Below are 13,734 nucleotides of genomic sequence, written 5' to 3'. Positions count from 1 at the left end.
GGATCTATAATAACAAGGCTAGACTGTTTCTCTCCCCCACCAGTTCTTCTGTCATGCCTATCACTGTAACATCCAAGTGTTAACCACACTCACAAAGTTAGCAACACTGTGAGACTATTATAATTTACAACTGAGATTTAAGACCCACTACAAGTTCAAACAAGAGACACACTATGAAAGGCACAACGTCCATTTGCAAATATAAAAATCTTTTGTACAAAAACTGTAAAAATCAAATAAAACTAAGGTAAAAAATTAGGAAGAAAAGAGGCAAGAGAGCATTTTTCTAGCCTAGTACATATTGTGCTTTATATCCGGCTTCACTGACTACAGTTAGTTAGTATTAACATTAATTGCAAATGATATAAGTACTGTAGCGTTAATGTCACGGACATTTCAACTTTATTATAAAACACAATGTAATACGTCAGAATACTTTTAATTTTAACTTATCTATCCGGTGACACTTGAATGAGTTTTAAAGTGTACAATGCAGTTTTATAAACTGAGATGAGCTCTAATATCTATGGTTTAAGTTGGGTTTTACTTACCTTTGCTCTTGTGGATGCTCTTCCACATCCTCCTCAGAATCAGCCTAATGAACAGAAAAAATACTGTGTAAGGATTTAAATATCATAACAGTGTACAATGGAAATGTACTGTGCTTCTAATCAGGGGCGGCTCTAGCCATTTCGCCACCCCAAGCACGGCGGCATGCCGCGGGGGGCGCTCTGCCGGTCGCCGGTCCCGCGGCTCCGGTGGACCTCCCGCAGATGTGCCTGCGGATGCTCCACCGAAGCCGCGGGACCAGCAGACCCTCCGCAGGGATGCCTGCAGGAGGTCCACCAGAGCCGCCTGCTGCCCTCCCGGCGACCAGCAGAGTGCCCCCCGCGGCATGCCGCCCCAAGCACGCGCTTGGCGTGCTGGGGCCTGGAGCCGCCCCTGCTTCTAATCCCACTGAAATTGACATAATCATGATTCACGAGTAAAAAGCCAGAAATTATAAAGTAATTAAGAAGCTCCATTCAGTACAAAGAAATTCTACATGCTTAAGTAATTAAACAACATCTAGCCAAGATTTAGGATTTTATTGTCACTTAGCATGGTTAATCCATTATCTCTTCCAAACCTCCATCTAATGTATTTATTTCCGATTGTACAAATGCACCTATTCAGAATTTTATGCACATGTACAATTCAAATGATTAAAAGTGTACAGAAAGAATTAAAGATAAACCAATATCAACGCTAAACACTCCGAAATCATAAAGATCAGTCAGTTCCCCTCAAAGTACTTGTGCTCATTCAATGCATTCATTAGCCAAAGTCTGAGAAAACAGACCACAAAATACGTTGAAGGTCGACAAACTCTAGCATTTGTCTGACCAAAGGCAGGGAAGCAAATTCCTGAATCTAGGACTCTCCAATGAACACAGAAGCTCACAAACATTTCTAGGGCCTATGAGCTCAAGCATCACAGCTGATCTCAACTGCTGAAATAAAACACGAGTAGAGAGATGGTCTCCAAACTACACAGGGCAAAAATCATGACAACTTGTATTTCAAAACACTTTGAACTGCATACTGAAGTGAAATAGAGCTTTGGTTTAATATGCTTGTTGCAGGAAACCTCTTTAACCGGGCAAACAGCCGTGTTCTGAACCAGCTGAAGTTTCCAAGTGGTCTTCAGGTGTAGTGCAAAACAGGGTGCAACCATCCAATTTGCATTGAAACAGTGAAGGACAACTTTAGTTAGATTAACATTTTCATAAAAAGGTCAGTCATCTTGCTAAGCACAAATTATATGAAGTTTTCTTGGTTACTGAAGCAACAGCTGAAAGTCCCACAAGATACTCAACTTGCAAACCTGAACAGCAAAAAGTGGGAAAATGCCACACAGTGAAAAGAAAAGATAGAACTTTTACGACCAGCTGTTTCCCCATTCTACCTCTAACCCAGGATGAACCTCTGATTCAAGCTCCAATTTTGGCTAGATACTGGAGAAGGGATTAACTATCATCGAGGTCCAATAAAATAGAAACTCAGAGTGATGGGGCAACAAAGCCCACCCAGCTTCACAAACCTACTGAGCAGTGTAACAGAAGAAAAAAATCGCTGAAGAGATGTGCAGCTGCTCAGTATTAGCCAGGGGCCTATGAAGAGAGGAAAAAGACAAGCACTCAGATACAATTCTGTCTATCTTTGCCAGGGTCAGTAAATGCATCAATACATCACTGGTAATGGCATTAAAAGCATCAGATAGATTTTTTTATAAAAGGCAGCACAGACAGCTAATCTTTGTCCATCGCCAGAAGCAGATCGTCAACCAATGAGACAAGTGCAGTCTTCATACCATATCCAGGCCTGCAACAAGACTGACAGGAATTAAGAAAATCTGAGGACTTCAAAACCTTGTCATAAATTTTCTTTAAAAAGGGAGGCTAGAAATTCACAATCTCATCAGACGGTTCTTCAGCATCAGCATAACAAGAGATGTTAGCATCTGAAACTCCTGAAGAGGGGTTGACAATCTCCTCTGATAAATGAGCTACCTTCTTCCCCCACTAGACTTAACCAAGTAGGAAGGAGATAATCCAGTTTCCCAGTGTTCCCTATGCATTTCAGAACCTCCATGAGACTTCAAATTTTAATCCCCCAAAATAGCTAAATCGCAACAAAGGCTGGTAATCCAGTCTGATTCAAAGTGGTATTATCCACAGCCTTTAACAAGTGTGAAAACCTAAAATCTGATTCTGTGTTGTCTCATTCTGTATCTCCAGGCTCTCTACCATTCTTTAACAGTTCTACTGCTCAGGACTTCACATTTGTTATGGTGGTGGTGAAGATATTCGTCCGCATCTGTGGTACAGCCGCATAACACCTCAAACACTCAAGACTTGGAACATGCCTTCTAGCTCTAACATTATCTTCCTTCCTCAAGCTGCCAAAGGCTATCAGCAGGGTGGATACAAATTATTTTTAAAAAAAATCTGTTTTAAATCGTGTTTTTTTGATAAACTGTTTAAGGAAAAAAATATCTGAAGATAGTTTTAATTAAGATACATTTGAGCTATAATGTATCTCATCATGGAATAGGGATTATAAATTCTAATTCTATAGTATGAGACAATGTATTCATGTAATGTTTAAGAAAAGTTTTGTAAATGAGTTCCAATAGTTCATGGATTAGGGAGCCAATTTTATGGGGCTTCTGCATAGATTATTTAGGTTAATCTTTCTATCTACCCACTGGAACTCATTGCTCAGTCTAGAACAGGGGTCGGCAACCTTTCAGAAGTGCTGTGCCAAGTCTTCATTTATTCACTCTAATTTAAGGTTTTGCGTGCCAGTCATACATTTTAACGTTTTTAGAAGGTCTCTTTCTATAAGTGTATGATATATAACTAAACTATTGTTGTATGTAAAGTAAATAAGGTTTTTAAAATGTTTAAGAAACTTCATTTAAAATTAAATTAAAATGTAGAGCCCCCCGGACCAGCGGCCAGGACCCGGGCAGCGTGAGTGCCACTGAAAATCAGCTCGCGTGCCACCTTCGGCACGTGTGCCATAGGTTGCCTACCCCTGGTCTAGAAGATACCATCAGAGATGCTTAATTTTGCAGTTCTCAAACTGTGAATTTGTGTCTCCAGAGATAACATGCTTGTTAACAGCAAAAATGTTTTTAAATAAACAATATAGATGTGAGAAATAACAGACCTCAACCCTCTTGTCCCTCTGCAAATTTGTGTACAGTGTCAATCCCTTACCTCTCTCTAAAAGTGCAAAGTTTCAAAAAGTTCAATGACTAGAAGATTGTTGGGGCGGAATAGATCTGGACAAGGAGAAGTCTGGAGATAAATGTGAGAAGGGAGGGACAGGCAGTAGAAACCAAAGTGAAACTGTTTGAGCAGCATATTCCAGAAGTCTTGAGGTCTTTCTGAGTGTAGCCTTCATTAATTTGAGATCTACCATACCATTCTCTCACTAGAAGGGAAAACCGATAATGGCAGCAGCCTGTAAAAGAGACCCAGTTTGGGAATAAGAACCATTCAAGAAATACGTATTTGCTGATGATGTTTTAAAGAAAGTCACACCAGGGAACTGGTGGAAGTCACTTAAGCACTTTGATTCAGAGACTGTTGAAGTGATCATCTCACTTTTAACAGCAATAGCTGCTTCTGCCGGTGTAGAAAGAATTATTTTCTTCCTATGGACTAATTCATTCCAAATTGAGAAATCATTTGGGACCTGAAAAAGCAGGAACGCTTGGTTTTCTTTTCCAGATTATGAGCAAACAGGAAAATGAAGGTGAAGACAACTGAGTTAGCTGCAGAAGCCAATATTTTAAGTTTCTCATGTTGACCTGGCTGACATAGTCGATTTAATTTTTGTTTTAATATTTCATTTAACTATTTTAGTTAAAAACAATTTTAACAAAAACAAACCTGATTTTAAAAAACTTGGATGTTTAACTAAATTCAAAAATGCATATGCTTGTTTTGTTAAAATATTATGTTTGCTGTTGAAGAAAAAAATCCAGAATACATAACGTTGTTGTTTTACTTAAATAAAACAATTTAAATGTCTGTCTGGTGATGTTCTCCTCCTAATACAGCATGGCAAGAAAATCTTCCAAATATTAATGATTAACCTGTTGAACTGGAGATATTTATGAAGTCATTGGGAGGTGAACTATCTGCTTCAATTACCTTTGGTAAATGAAATATTCTAACAATCATTCATTTTCTGATATAGCTGTAAAACTAATATGAAAAGTTTTCAAAATAAATCACTTAAAAATGTGATACCTTCTAAAAATGAAACCTACATCTATCTCTGAGTTGTGAAGAATATGTATTAAGATTATAACAACCAACAAGAATGTCTTCCTGACTAGTGATTTAAATCAAATCCACCCTGGCTCTCAGTATATCATCATTATCTGGGAGGAACATGCAGGGAATGAGTGTAACTAGACACCACTTCATTGACAATCTAGGATAAAAAGATAGCCTGGTAGGACAATATGTTATCTAGGGGGTTGCCAGTCTGAACAGCCATTTCCAGAAAACAGCCATCTGAAATCTAACTTGTTCTGGAGGTAGACCAACAAATAAGAGGTGTGCTGACTTCACAATGGAGGTGGCAATGGTATTGTCCATGACAAGAGTGTAATCTATTCCCTCCAAAACTCATTCAAAATCAAGATCCAGTGTATACACAGCTGTTGTGTATTAGGCTAGAAAGCACATGGGGGAGTCCCATATTTGGCAGGGCACCCATGAGATGCTGAGCTAACACTGGATAGTTTCTGTATTATCTGTATAAACAACCAGTCACAACCACTCCAACACTGCATTAAGAGGAATATAGTACGGTAGATCCTCAAGAGTTAGGAACACCAGGGTTATGAACTGACCGGTCAACCACTCACCTCATTTGGAACTGGAAGTATGCAGTCTGGCAGCAGCAGACACACACACACACACACAAAAGCAAATACAGTACTGTGTTAAATGTAAACTACTAAAAAAATGAAGGGAAGATTTAAAAAAAGATTTGAGAAGGTAAGGAAACTGTTTCTGTGCTTGTTTCATTTAAATTAAGATGGTTAAAAGCAGCATTTTTTCTTCTGCATAGTAAAGTTTCAAACTGTATTAAGTCAATGTTCAGTTGTAAACTTTTTAAACAATCATGTTTTGTTCAGATTTACGAACACTTTAGAATTACAAAAAACCTCCATTCCCAAGGTGCTCGTAATTCTGAGGTTCTACTGTAATTCTCAAACAAGGACTTCAAGGGTAGCCTGCACATCCACACAAGCCCCTCTGACTCGTATTGAGCTCTCTTAGGGTACACCTACATTGCAAAACAAAAAAAATAAAATCCCACAGCAGTGAGTCTCAGAACCTGGGTCAACTGACTCAGGCTCATGCTATGGGGTTAAAAATAGCTGAGCAGACATTCCCGCTTAGGCTCTGAATCCCAGCCCAGGTGGGAACATCTACACTGCTATTTTCAGTCCCATAGCTCAAACCCCACAAGCCAGAGTCAGTTGACCTGGTGTTCAAGACTCACTGTTGCAATTTTTTTAACAATGTAAACATAACCTAAGTTGAATACAGCTTTAAAGCGGGAGACCTTATACGTTCAATCTATGCTTTAACTTAACTGATTTATCTGGACTAATGACATACTGCAATGTCACCCAGCCAAGTCTCAGTTACACATGTAGCACCAAAGGCTTCATCAGCCCTCAATTCAGAGATGGCAACCCTTATTAGCCACAGACACTACGTTAAACAACATGAAGTGAAGTTAGGACCCTACCATCTGGCACCCTGTGCGCCAAAAATAACATTCATCATCATCATCCCAGACCTAACCAGGCCACCGATATTAAACAACTAGCACCACTCTGTCCCTGAGACATGGTCTCACCCTGCCTAATCTCCCTCACTTGTACTTTAATAGGCTATACAAATGTATGATTATTGCATTCCCTTTTATTCCAGCACCCTGAAAATGCTGTGTAATTTAATATCACTATTTGTGGAAATCTGCTAATGCTTGTAAACAGAGCCAAATCCACACTAGCAATATCTTTTACAGAACACCCTGCTGGTCTATTATACTTGAATTATGTCCACAAATGTGACAGAATATAAACTCCCCCATAATTTTAAAATCATTTAAGAGATATATGCCACAGACACCACAAAGGAAAAGTTCAGTGCAAACTAATAGTGCTTGATGACCTAATTGCTGGCATCTTCAATGTTTATAGCTATACCCAGGATTTATTTTTAAATTGAAAAAAAAAATTAACTCCCTCTCTGAATCTATGGTGGCCAAGAGGGTTATTTTTGTCCTGGGGATTTCCAAGTCACTCTTCCCATCATAAAATTCCCTTTAGTAACAATGTACTGAGTCTGCCTTGTAGAGTGCCAATTGTTAATTACCATGCCATTGCTTTTTGGATTCTGACAGAAACAAAATATACTTTGACCTTAAGAGCAACTACAACCCTGATCTGCTGATACTTTTTCAAAAAGTACCTGCCAACAAAAACAAGCTGTTTTAGAGTCCCTGATCCCCCTTTTTTTGTGTACAGATATAAAGGAAGTCAGATTCCCCCTCCTTAACCCCACTCCCCAAAAAGTCATGTGCTTGTTTTTTATTTTAGAAAAATCAGAATTGTATTTCCTTTCTCACTGGAGGACTCAAGAGTCTGCGTGCATATCTGGAGCTTTTTCAGTTCATAATTGAGAGGATTTAAGTGCTGAGTTCTTTACAAAGAAACTTTTCTCTCAAGTGTTTTAGTTAAACAGACATTAACAAATTACAAACAAACAAACCAACCCACAGAATTATACAGAGTCTAAATAAAAGCCACATCTGCTCTAATCAAGCTTCCCCTTCTTGGTACTTGTGAAGTCAACATTCCACTAGTTTTCCATTCATCCATAATCTTTCAGAATAAAAAGGACCAATATTTTTAATGTTACAAACAGGTAGGATTACAACAAACAAAACAAAACCACGTTGTTCTCTTGTGATGTACAAAGGCGGCCTGAAAGCAAAGCATGAGTCCAGTTCTCCCATCCCTTTCCTTCCACACACTTGCAGGTCACCTTAAAGAGAAACTAAGAAACTACAGAAACCAAGAGAACAGTGCTGCCCAAGTCAGATTCACAAAGCAAATGCTTTTAAAACAAAAACAAATATAAACTCCAGGTGAGATGTCAGTACTGGCGATTGCTGCAAGTTATTATTTATGGAGGGCTGTCAGCATGATGGATACTGAACCAACAAGAAGCAGCTATTACGCTTAACACAAATTATGGCTCAGTCTCAAATACTGTGTACATTGTGCATGACGAGGAGGAGGAGGAGGAGGAGGAGAAGTCATCACTGACAGGCTTTGTGGATAAAATGTTTTTAAAAGTTGAAAGGAGAGAAGAGAGTCCAAGCATAGGGGGCAGCATCGAAGAAAATATGAGGGACGTTGGGAGGGGCTTAGGAGGAGCAAAAACAATGGGAGGGAAAAGCAGGCGGAAATGGTCAGAAGAGTTTGAACTTGATATAGCTCAGGTAGGCAAGAGGAAGCAAGAAGCTAAGAAGGGAGTGTAAAACAATTACAAGCATATAAGTGTTTTGTGTAGTTTCTTTCTGTCTAACTTGACTTCTTTCTTTTGAGCCTCACAGCTCTGGAAAACGAAATCAAGGCAGGACTTGATTGCTGAATGGGATATTGAGCTTTTTAACCTTTAATACTCAAACTCAAATCCTGCCCACATCAGCACATGCTTAAAGTTACCATTTGATGGATCTTTGGTGGCATATGTAAAATAAGATGGTTGTGCAAAGCCACAATCCACATCAGAAAACCATCACCATAATTAGCAACATTGTTGGATACCTCAGCAAAAAAAAAAAAAAGAAAGGACTGAATAGACATACCTCTTCTGTCACTCTTAGAGCTCATCACACCAAAACTGAATGGAGGCAGAGCAACACTGTAATAGACTCTCCTTTACCAAAGGGATCACAGGCTGCTTGATATCACTTTATTTCTCTCAGAGTTACAATGTAATCTTAAATGTGAGCACTGTTGGCTGCTGCAACCCTGGAAAGGTACAGTCCCAACCCCAAACACACACCCTGCCCCTGAATCTGAGGCCATTATGACTCATGGTATCACATGGGGGACTTGTGCACTGTTGCCAGGTGTGGTGGCCACACAGTTTGTTTGCAAGGCAAACTGACACTAGTAGCGGTCACTGTGCTGTGGGCTGGCTGTCCAAGCTGCTTTTGCTCCTCCCTCTATACACCCTCAGTGCTGTCACCATATCTCCTCACCTGAGTGGGCATCAGCAGTTCCCCTTCTTCGGCTTGCCACAGCTCCACCACGCTGGGGATTGGGTCAATAGCTAAACAAGCCAAACAAAACAACACACACGAAAATAACTAATCACATTTTACATGCACAAGAAAGCTCTAACAGCAGCATTTCATTTTTCTCTTTTCCCCAGTGCTGAAAAAAAAGTGTCCATATTAAAAGCAGCACAGGCTGGTGACATCTAAAGTGGGCAGGCAAAACTGGCACATAAAGGTGCCTTCTGAGCCAATTTGTAGCAGCGGGTAAAGATCAGAATGTGTCTGACTCCAAACAGGGGTGGGTTAATGCCTACCCTGAGGAGCCTCTACTGATTAAAAAGGAGGCTCTCTTTTCTCTGCAATGTCAGCGTGTGTGCAGCATGGTATAGCTGGGGGAGCGAGCCACAAGGACGTGGGGTTGAGAAAGGGGAAATTCATGGCTTATTTCGCTGTAACGCTGGCTCGCAGTTTGTTACAAGGTTGCAACTGCTTCTAGCATTAAAAGATGGGCCAAACCCGAGGACTCCAGCCACAACAGCAGAGCCCGAAACAATGCTGCAGGAAGCGGAGTCCTCCTCATTCTTCTCCCCTCTGTTTCGGGGCTGGGAACCATTACAGCCAACACAAAGCTGGGGGCTGTGCTCGAATCGCATGCACAAAAGGATGGAGAGAAAGGGAATGGCTTTGCAATCAGAATCGATCATGCTGGTCGGTGCTCGAGCAGGGCTTTCGTCTTTGCTTTGCCCATGCACAGCCCCTCTGCTCTCCTCCACCACCTTATTTACAAGCCGCAACCCCCTTCCCCCCATCTGCGAATTCCACCCTTCCCTTGGGCTGATTTACCAGCGCTTACCTTGGCCCTGCGCTTCTCCCGGGCGAAAGCAGGGTAAGAGGACCTGGAAGACGCCTAGCAAGAGGTTCATGGCCGTGGCTGCGCGGCAGTAGCTGCCTTGCTGCGGGTAGCGCAGCCCCGCCATGCTGGTGCTCTGCTACTGCGTGCTGCTCCGAGACTGTGGGCTGCAGGCGGCCGCTGCTGCTACTGCAGCCGCCGCCTCCTCTGCTCTGCGCGTGTGTGTGCCACAGCGATAGGGAGGGGAGGGCGCTGCGCGGCGCGGCCGGGCTGGAACATTGACAATGAGAATGCAGCCTGCACGCGGGCCCCGCCCGCCCGCCTGCCGCCGCCGCCGCCGCCGCCGCTCCTGCAGAGCACATGGCAGAGGCCAGCCACAGAGCTTGGGAGACGGGAGAGGCGCCGGGGCGGGGGGGAGTAGAAGGTAAATCTTCAGCTAGCCCTGGCCCAAATCCTGCCCGCCTTACTTCGGCTCGCTGAGTTCAGCAGAAGCAGTGCCCGACTCAGGAGAGAGGTATGGGGCCTGTTGTCTCAAGCTAAGGGAAATACAGTCTCAACCCTGCTCTCCATAGGGTTTTAAAATGTTAATAGATGCACCCCTTTTACGCACGCCCTTATCTCCATGCACACATTTATACACAGGCGGAGTAGCATGCGTGGTGTGTGCACGTGGGGAAACACACAAGTACATATAAAAATGGTGTCAGTACACTACAACTGTATTTGCATTCCAGCTAGTGGAATATATAAGCAAATTATCACCTTGATGTGTCTGTCTCACATACATGCAAAGTAATTTGTCTGCTTATTCACCATACCACTTGGAAAGCAAATTGCATTCTGGCCTGATGTGGTGCAAGCAATATGTTACATGCCAGCACCAGGTGACAGCTCTTCAGTACTAAATTATTCTGCACACACACATTCCTCCCAACTCCAGTCTCCAAGCGCTAGCAGAGGGGTGTTTAAATTTTGTGTGTATGTGCACATGCATGCGTGTACACACATGCTACAGAGAATTTTTATTGGCCACAAAAAACAAACTCTGCATAGAAAGCATTAATGGAATGGTGGTTAAAACTTACGGGAAGGGGAAAGGGAAGTATATCTGTGTAGCCTCTTGCCAATTGTTGCAGTGAGGATATCCGGTGAATTTGACAAGCTGTTACTAGGGGTGACAAGACACTGACTGCTTCCAGAGGACTCAGGAGTCTGACCTCAACATAATATAAAAAGGGGGAGACCTCATGGTAAGGCTTCAGCTTATAACAGGTGTTGACAGAAATAGACTAATGCAGAGCTCATGTGGAATGTGGACAACCTCACTGTCGGATGCAAAAGTCATGGGAAACCCTTTCCTTCAAAGTCAAACTACAGAGACTTACCCCATTTCCTGTTAAATAATTCAGAGAAAACAAATCATGGTGGTATTTTCCTATGGAAACCAACCATTTATTTATTTAACTATATAATACATTCTGGATTGCTCAACAGTTTGTTTACATGGTCTAGGAATATTTCTCTATGCCTAAACTTTTGATCCTGATGCTGTCAGACATAGAGGATGCTTGAAAGTCAGAAGACAGAAGTGATGCAACCGCACACCTGTCAAGCAACATTAATTCTTAAAATTAGGGTTAAATAAACACTTCTAGCTTTATTACCCTCTTGAATATTTTGAGGCTCAAAAGCTCAACTAATGTTGTTTGAAAAAATGGATCAAAAGAGTGGGTAGAGCTCAAAACAGTGAGATAGGCTGGGGAGGGAAAACAGAGCACTGAGAGGAAGCAGGGGAAAAAACCCTCTTGGTTTAGCCCACATCTGCTGACCTTCAAGGCAGATATTCTGAAGAGGGCTGCTGAAGAAGCAAATATTGGATGTGATTTAGAGAAAAGTCAAGAATTTGGTTTATTTTTGTGTTACTTGGTTACTTAGCATTATTGCATGTAATGGGGTTGCTATTTCTTTTTTGTTCTATTGTATTTTTGAGTAACTGTCATCGGCAACTACAGTATTCAGATAAGGGCCTCATTTTTATTTTATAAATCTGACACCTACATAATGTATAAAATGCAGTCCAGATACTGTCTAGAACTCACTCATTTTAACAATATATAGCTTCCAACATGTACTCTAATCATTGCACCACATAGCATAACCTTTCCTCTAGCTAGTAATACTTTAAAAAAATATTTCTCAAAGTCAAACTAGTTTTGCAAATCTTAAAAAAAACCCAAACACCCAGCTAACGAGTGCAATTGTGGTAGTTAGAAAAGACATAAATAAAGCCAAACAATTTACAAGATCCTTTTTCATCTCTTGACCCAGGTTCTGTATAAATCCTAATAGGAACTCTGTTAGTCATTGCTATCAGTAATAATTCTCAAAGAGGTAAACAAGAAACAGTTATATATGGCCATCTAGGTCTTTATACTTGCTAGTCATAAAATGCTTCTCAAATCCATGCGCCTTTTGGATAGCAACTTTTCTAAGGCCTGGTCTACACTAGGACTTTAATTCGAATTTAGCAGTGTTAATTCGAATTAACCGCGCACCCGTCCACACCACGAAGCTATTTAATTTGACATAGAGGGCTCTTTAGTTCGACTTCTGTACTCCTCTCCAACGAGGGGAGTAGCGCTAAATTCGACATGGCTATGTCGAATTAGGCTAGGTGTGGATGCAAATCGACCTTAGTAGCTCCGGGAGCTATCCCACAGTGCACCACTCTGTTGACACTCTGGACAGCAGTCCGAGCTTGGATGCTCTGACCAGCCACATAGGAAATGCCCCAGGAAAATTTGAATTCCTTTTCCTATCTGGCCAGTTTGAATCTCATTTCCTGTGTGGACGTCGTGGCGAGCTCAGCAGCACCGGCAACGATACAGAGCTCTCCAGCAGAGGAGTCCAGGGAATCTCAGAGTAGAAAGAGGGCCCCAGCATGGACTGACCAGGAAGTCTTGGATCTCATTGCTATGTGGGGCGATGAGTCTGTGCTTTCGGAGCTGCGCTCCAACAAACGGAATGCAAAGACCTACGAGAAGGTCTCCAAAGCCATGGCACTCAGAGGATACAGCCGGGACACAATGCAGTGCCGCGTGAAAGTCAAGGAGCTGAGACAAGGCTACCAAAAACGGACGCTCCGGAGCCCAGCCCCAGACATGCCGCTTCTACGAGGCACTGCATGCCATTCTAGGTGGGTCTGCCACCACTGCCCCACCAGTGTCCGTGGACTCTGACGATGGGATAGTGTCGACGGCCAGTTCCTCGGCGATGTTCGCAGACGGGGAAGATAAGGAAGGAGATGAGGGGGGGGGGCAGTCGACAGTGCTTACAACACTGATTTTCCAGACAGCCAGGATCTCTTCATCACCCTCACTGAGATCCCCTACCAACCCTCCCCAGCCGTCCCTGAATCAGGGGAAGGATCAGTCTGTAAGTGCTTTAAACATGTTAACATTTATTTTTAATGGAGCAGGAATAGTTACTAGTTGAAAAGAAGGTCAATATATATGGGGATAGAACAGAAATCCTCTTGGGAGATCTCCGAGAAGCTCTCCTGCAGGTAATCGAAAAGCCTCTGCATGAGGTTCCTGGGGAGAGCTGCCTTATTGGGTGCTCCGAAGCAGCACACTTTTCCGCGCCAGGCTTTCATCTGGTACTCCGGGACCATTGCCTCAACGAGCATGGCAGCATAGGCCCCTGGTTTGTGCTCGCTTTCACGCAGCATGCGCTCTCTATCTCTTTCTGTGACCCTCCTCAGGGTGATCTCGCTCGGAGACTCCTGCATTTAATTAGAGTAATTTGTTTACTATTAGCATTGGGAGTGCTTCACTGTTCCTTTGCATAACAAGAAGCGTCACTTTACAGCCACGTGGTGGAGGCTGCAGAGTGGTAGCATACAGGGATCTTTCTCTTGGAACAGACGCGAGGGGGTGGAACAGGGGCAGAGTTTATGCTTTCAGGATTGCCTGCAGCAAGAGGACAGTGGTAAACATTCACTT

The 13,734-nt window shown here is 42.4% G+C and overlaps 1 protein-coding gene across 4 annotated transcripts in view; it reads right to left on the bottom strand.

The window, feature by feature from the left end:
- Positions 1–9,872, bottom strand: part of TMEM131L (transmembrane 131 like) — a 117,848-nt gene extending 107,976 nt beyond the window's left edge. For all 4 annotated transcript variants that reach the window (XM_045018264.1, XM_045018266.1, XM_045018265.1 and 1 more), the window contains exons 1-3: positions 9,734–9,872; positions 8,863–8,933; positions 552–595 (exon numbers count right to left, since the gene is read on the bottom strand). In XM_045018264.1, coding sequence (XP_044874199.1) covers positions 552–595; positions 8,863–8,933; positions 9,734–9,857 — 239 coding nt within the window. In that variant the 5' untranslated portion in view covers positions 9,858–9,872. The remainder of the gene's footprint in view (positions 1–551; positions 596–8,862; positions 8,934–9,733) is intronic.
- Positions 9,873–13,734: the final 3,862 nt, after the last annotated feature.

Source organism: Mauremys mutica, chromosome 5, assembly GCF_020497125.1.
Source record: "Mauremys mutica isolate MM-2020 ecotype Southern chromosome 5, ASM2049712v1, whole genome shotgun sequence".
NCBI lineage: Eukaryota > Metazoa > Chordata > Testudines > Geoemydidae > Mauremys > Mauremys mutica.
The sequence above is the reverse complement of the archived record's forward strand: the minus strand, read 5'-3'. Positions and strand labels throughout refer to the sequence as shown.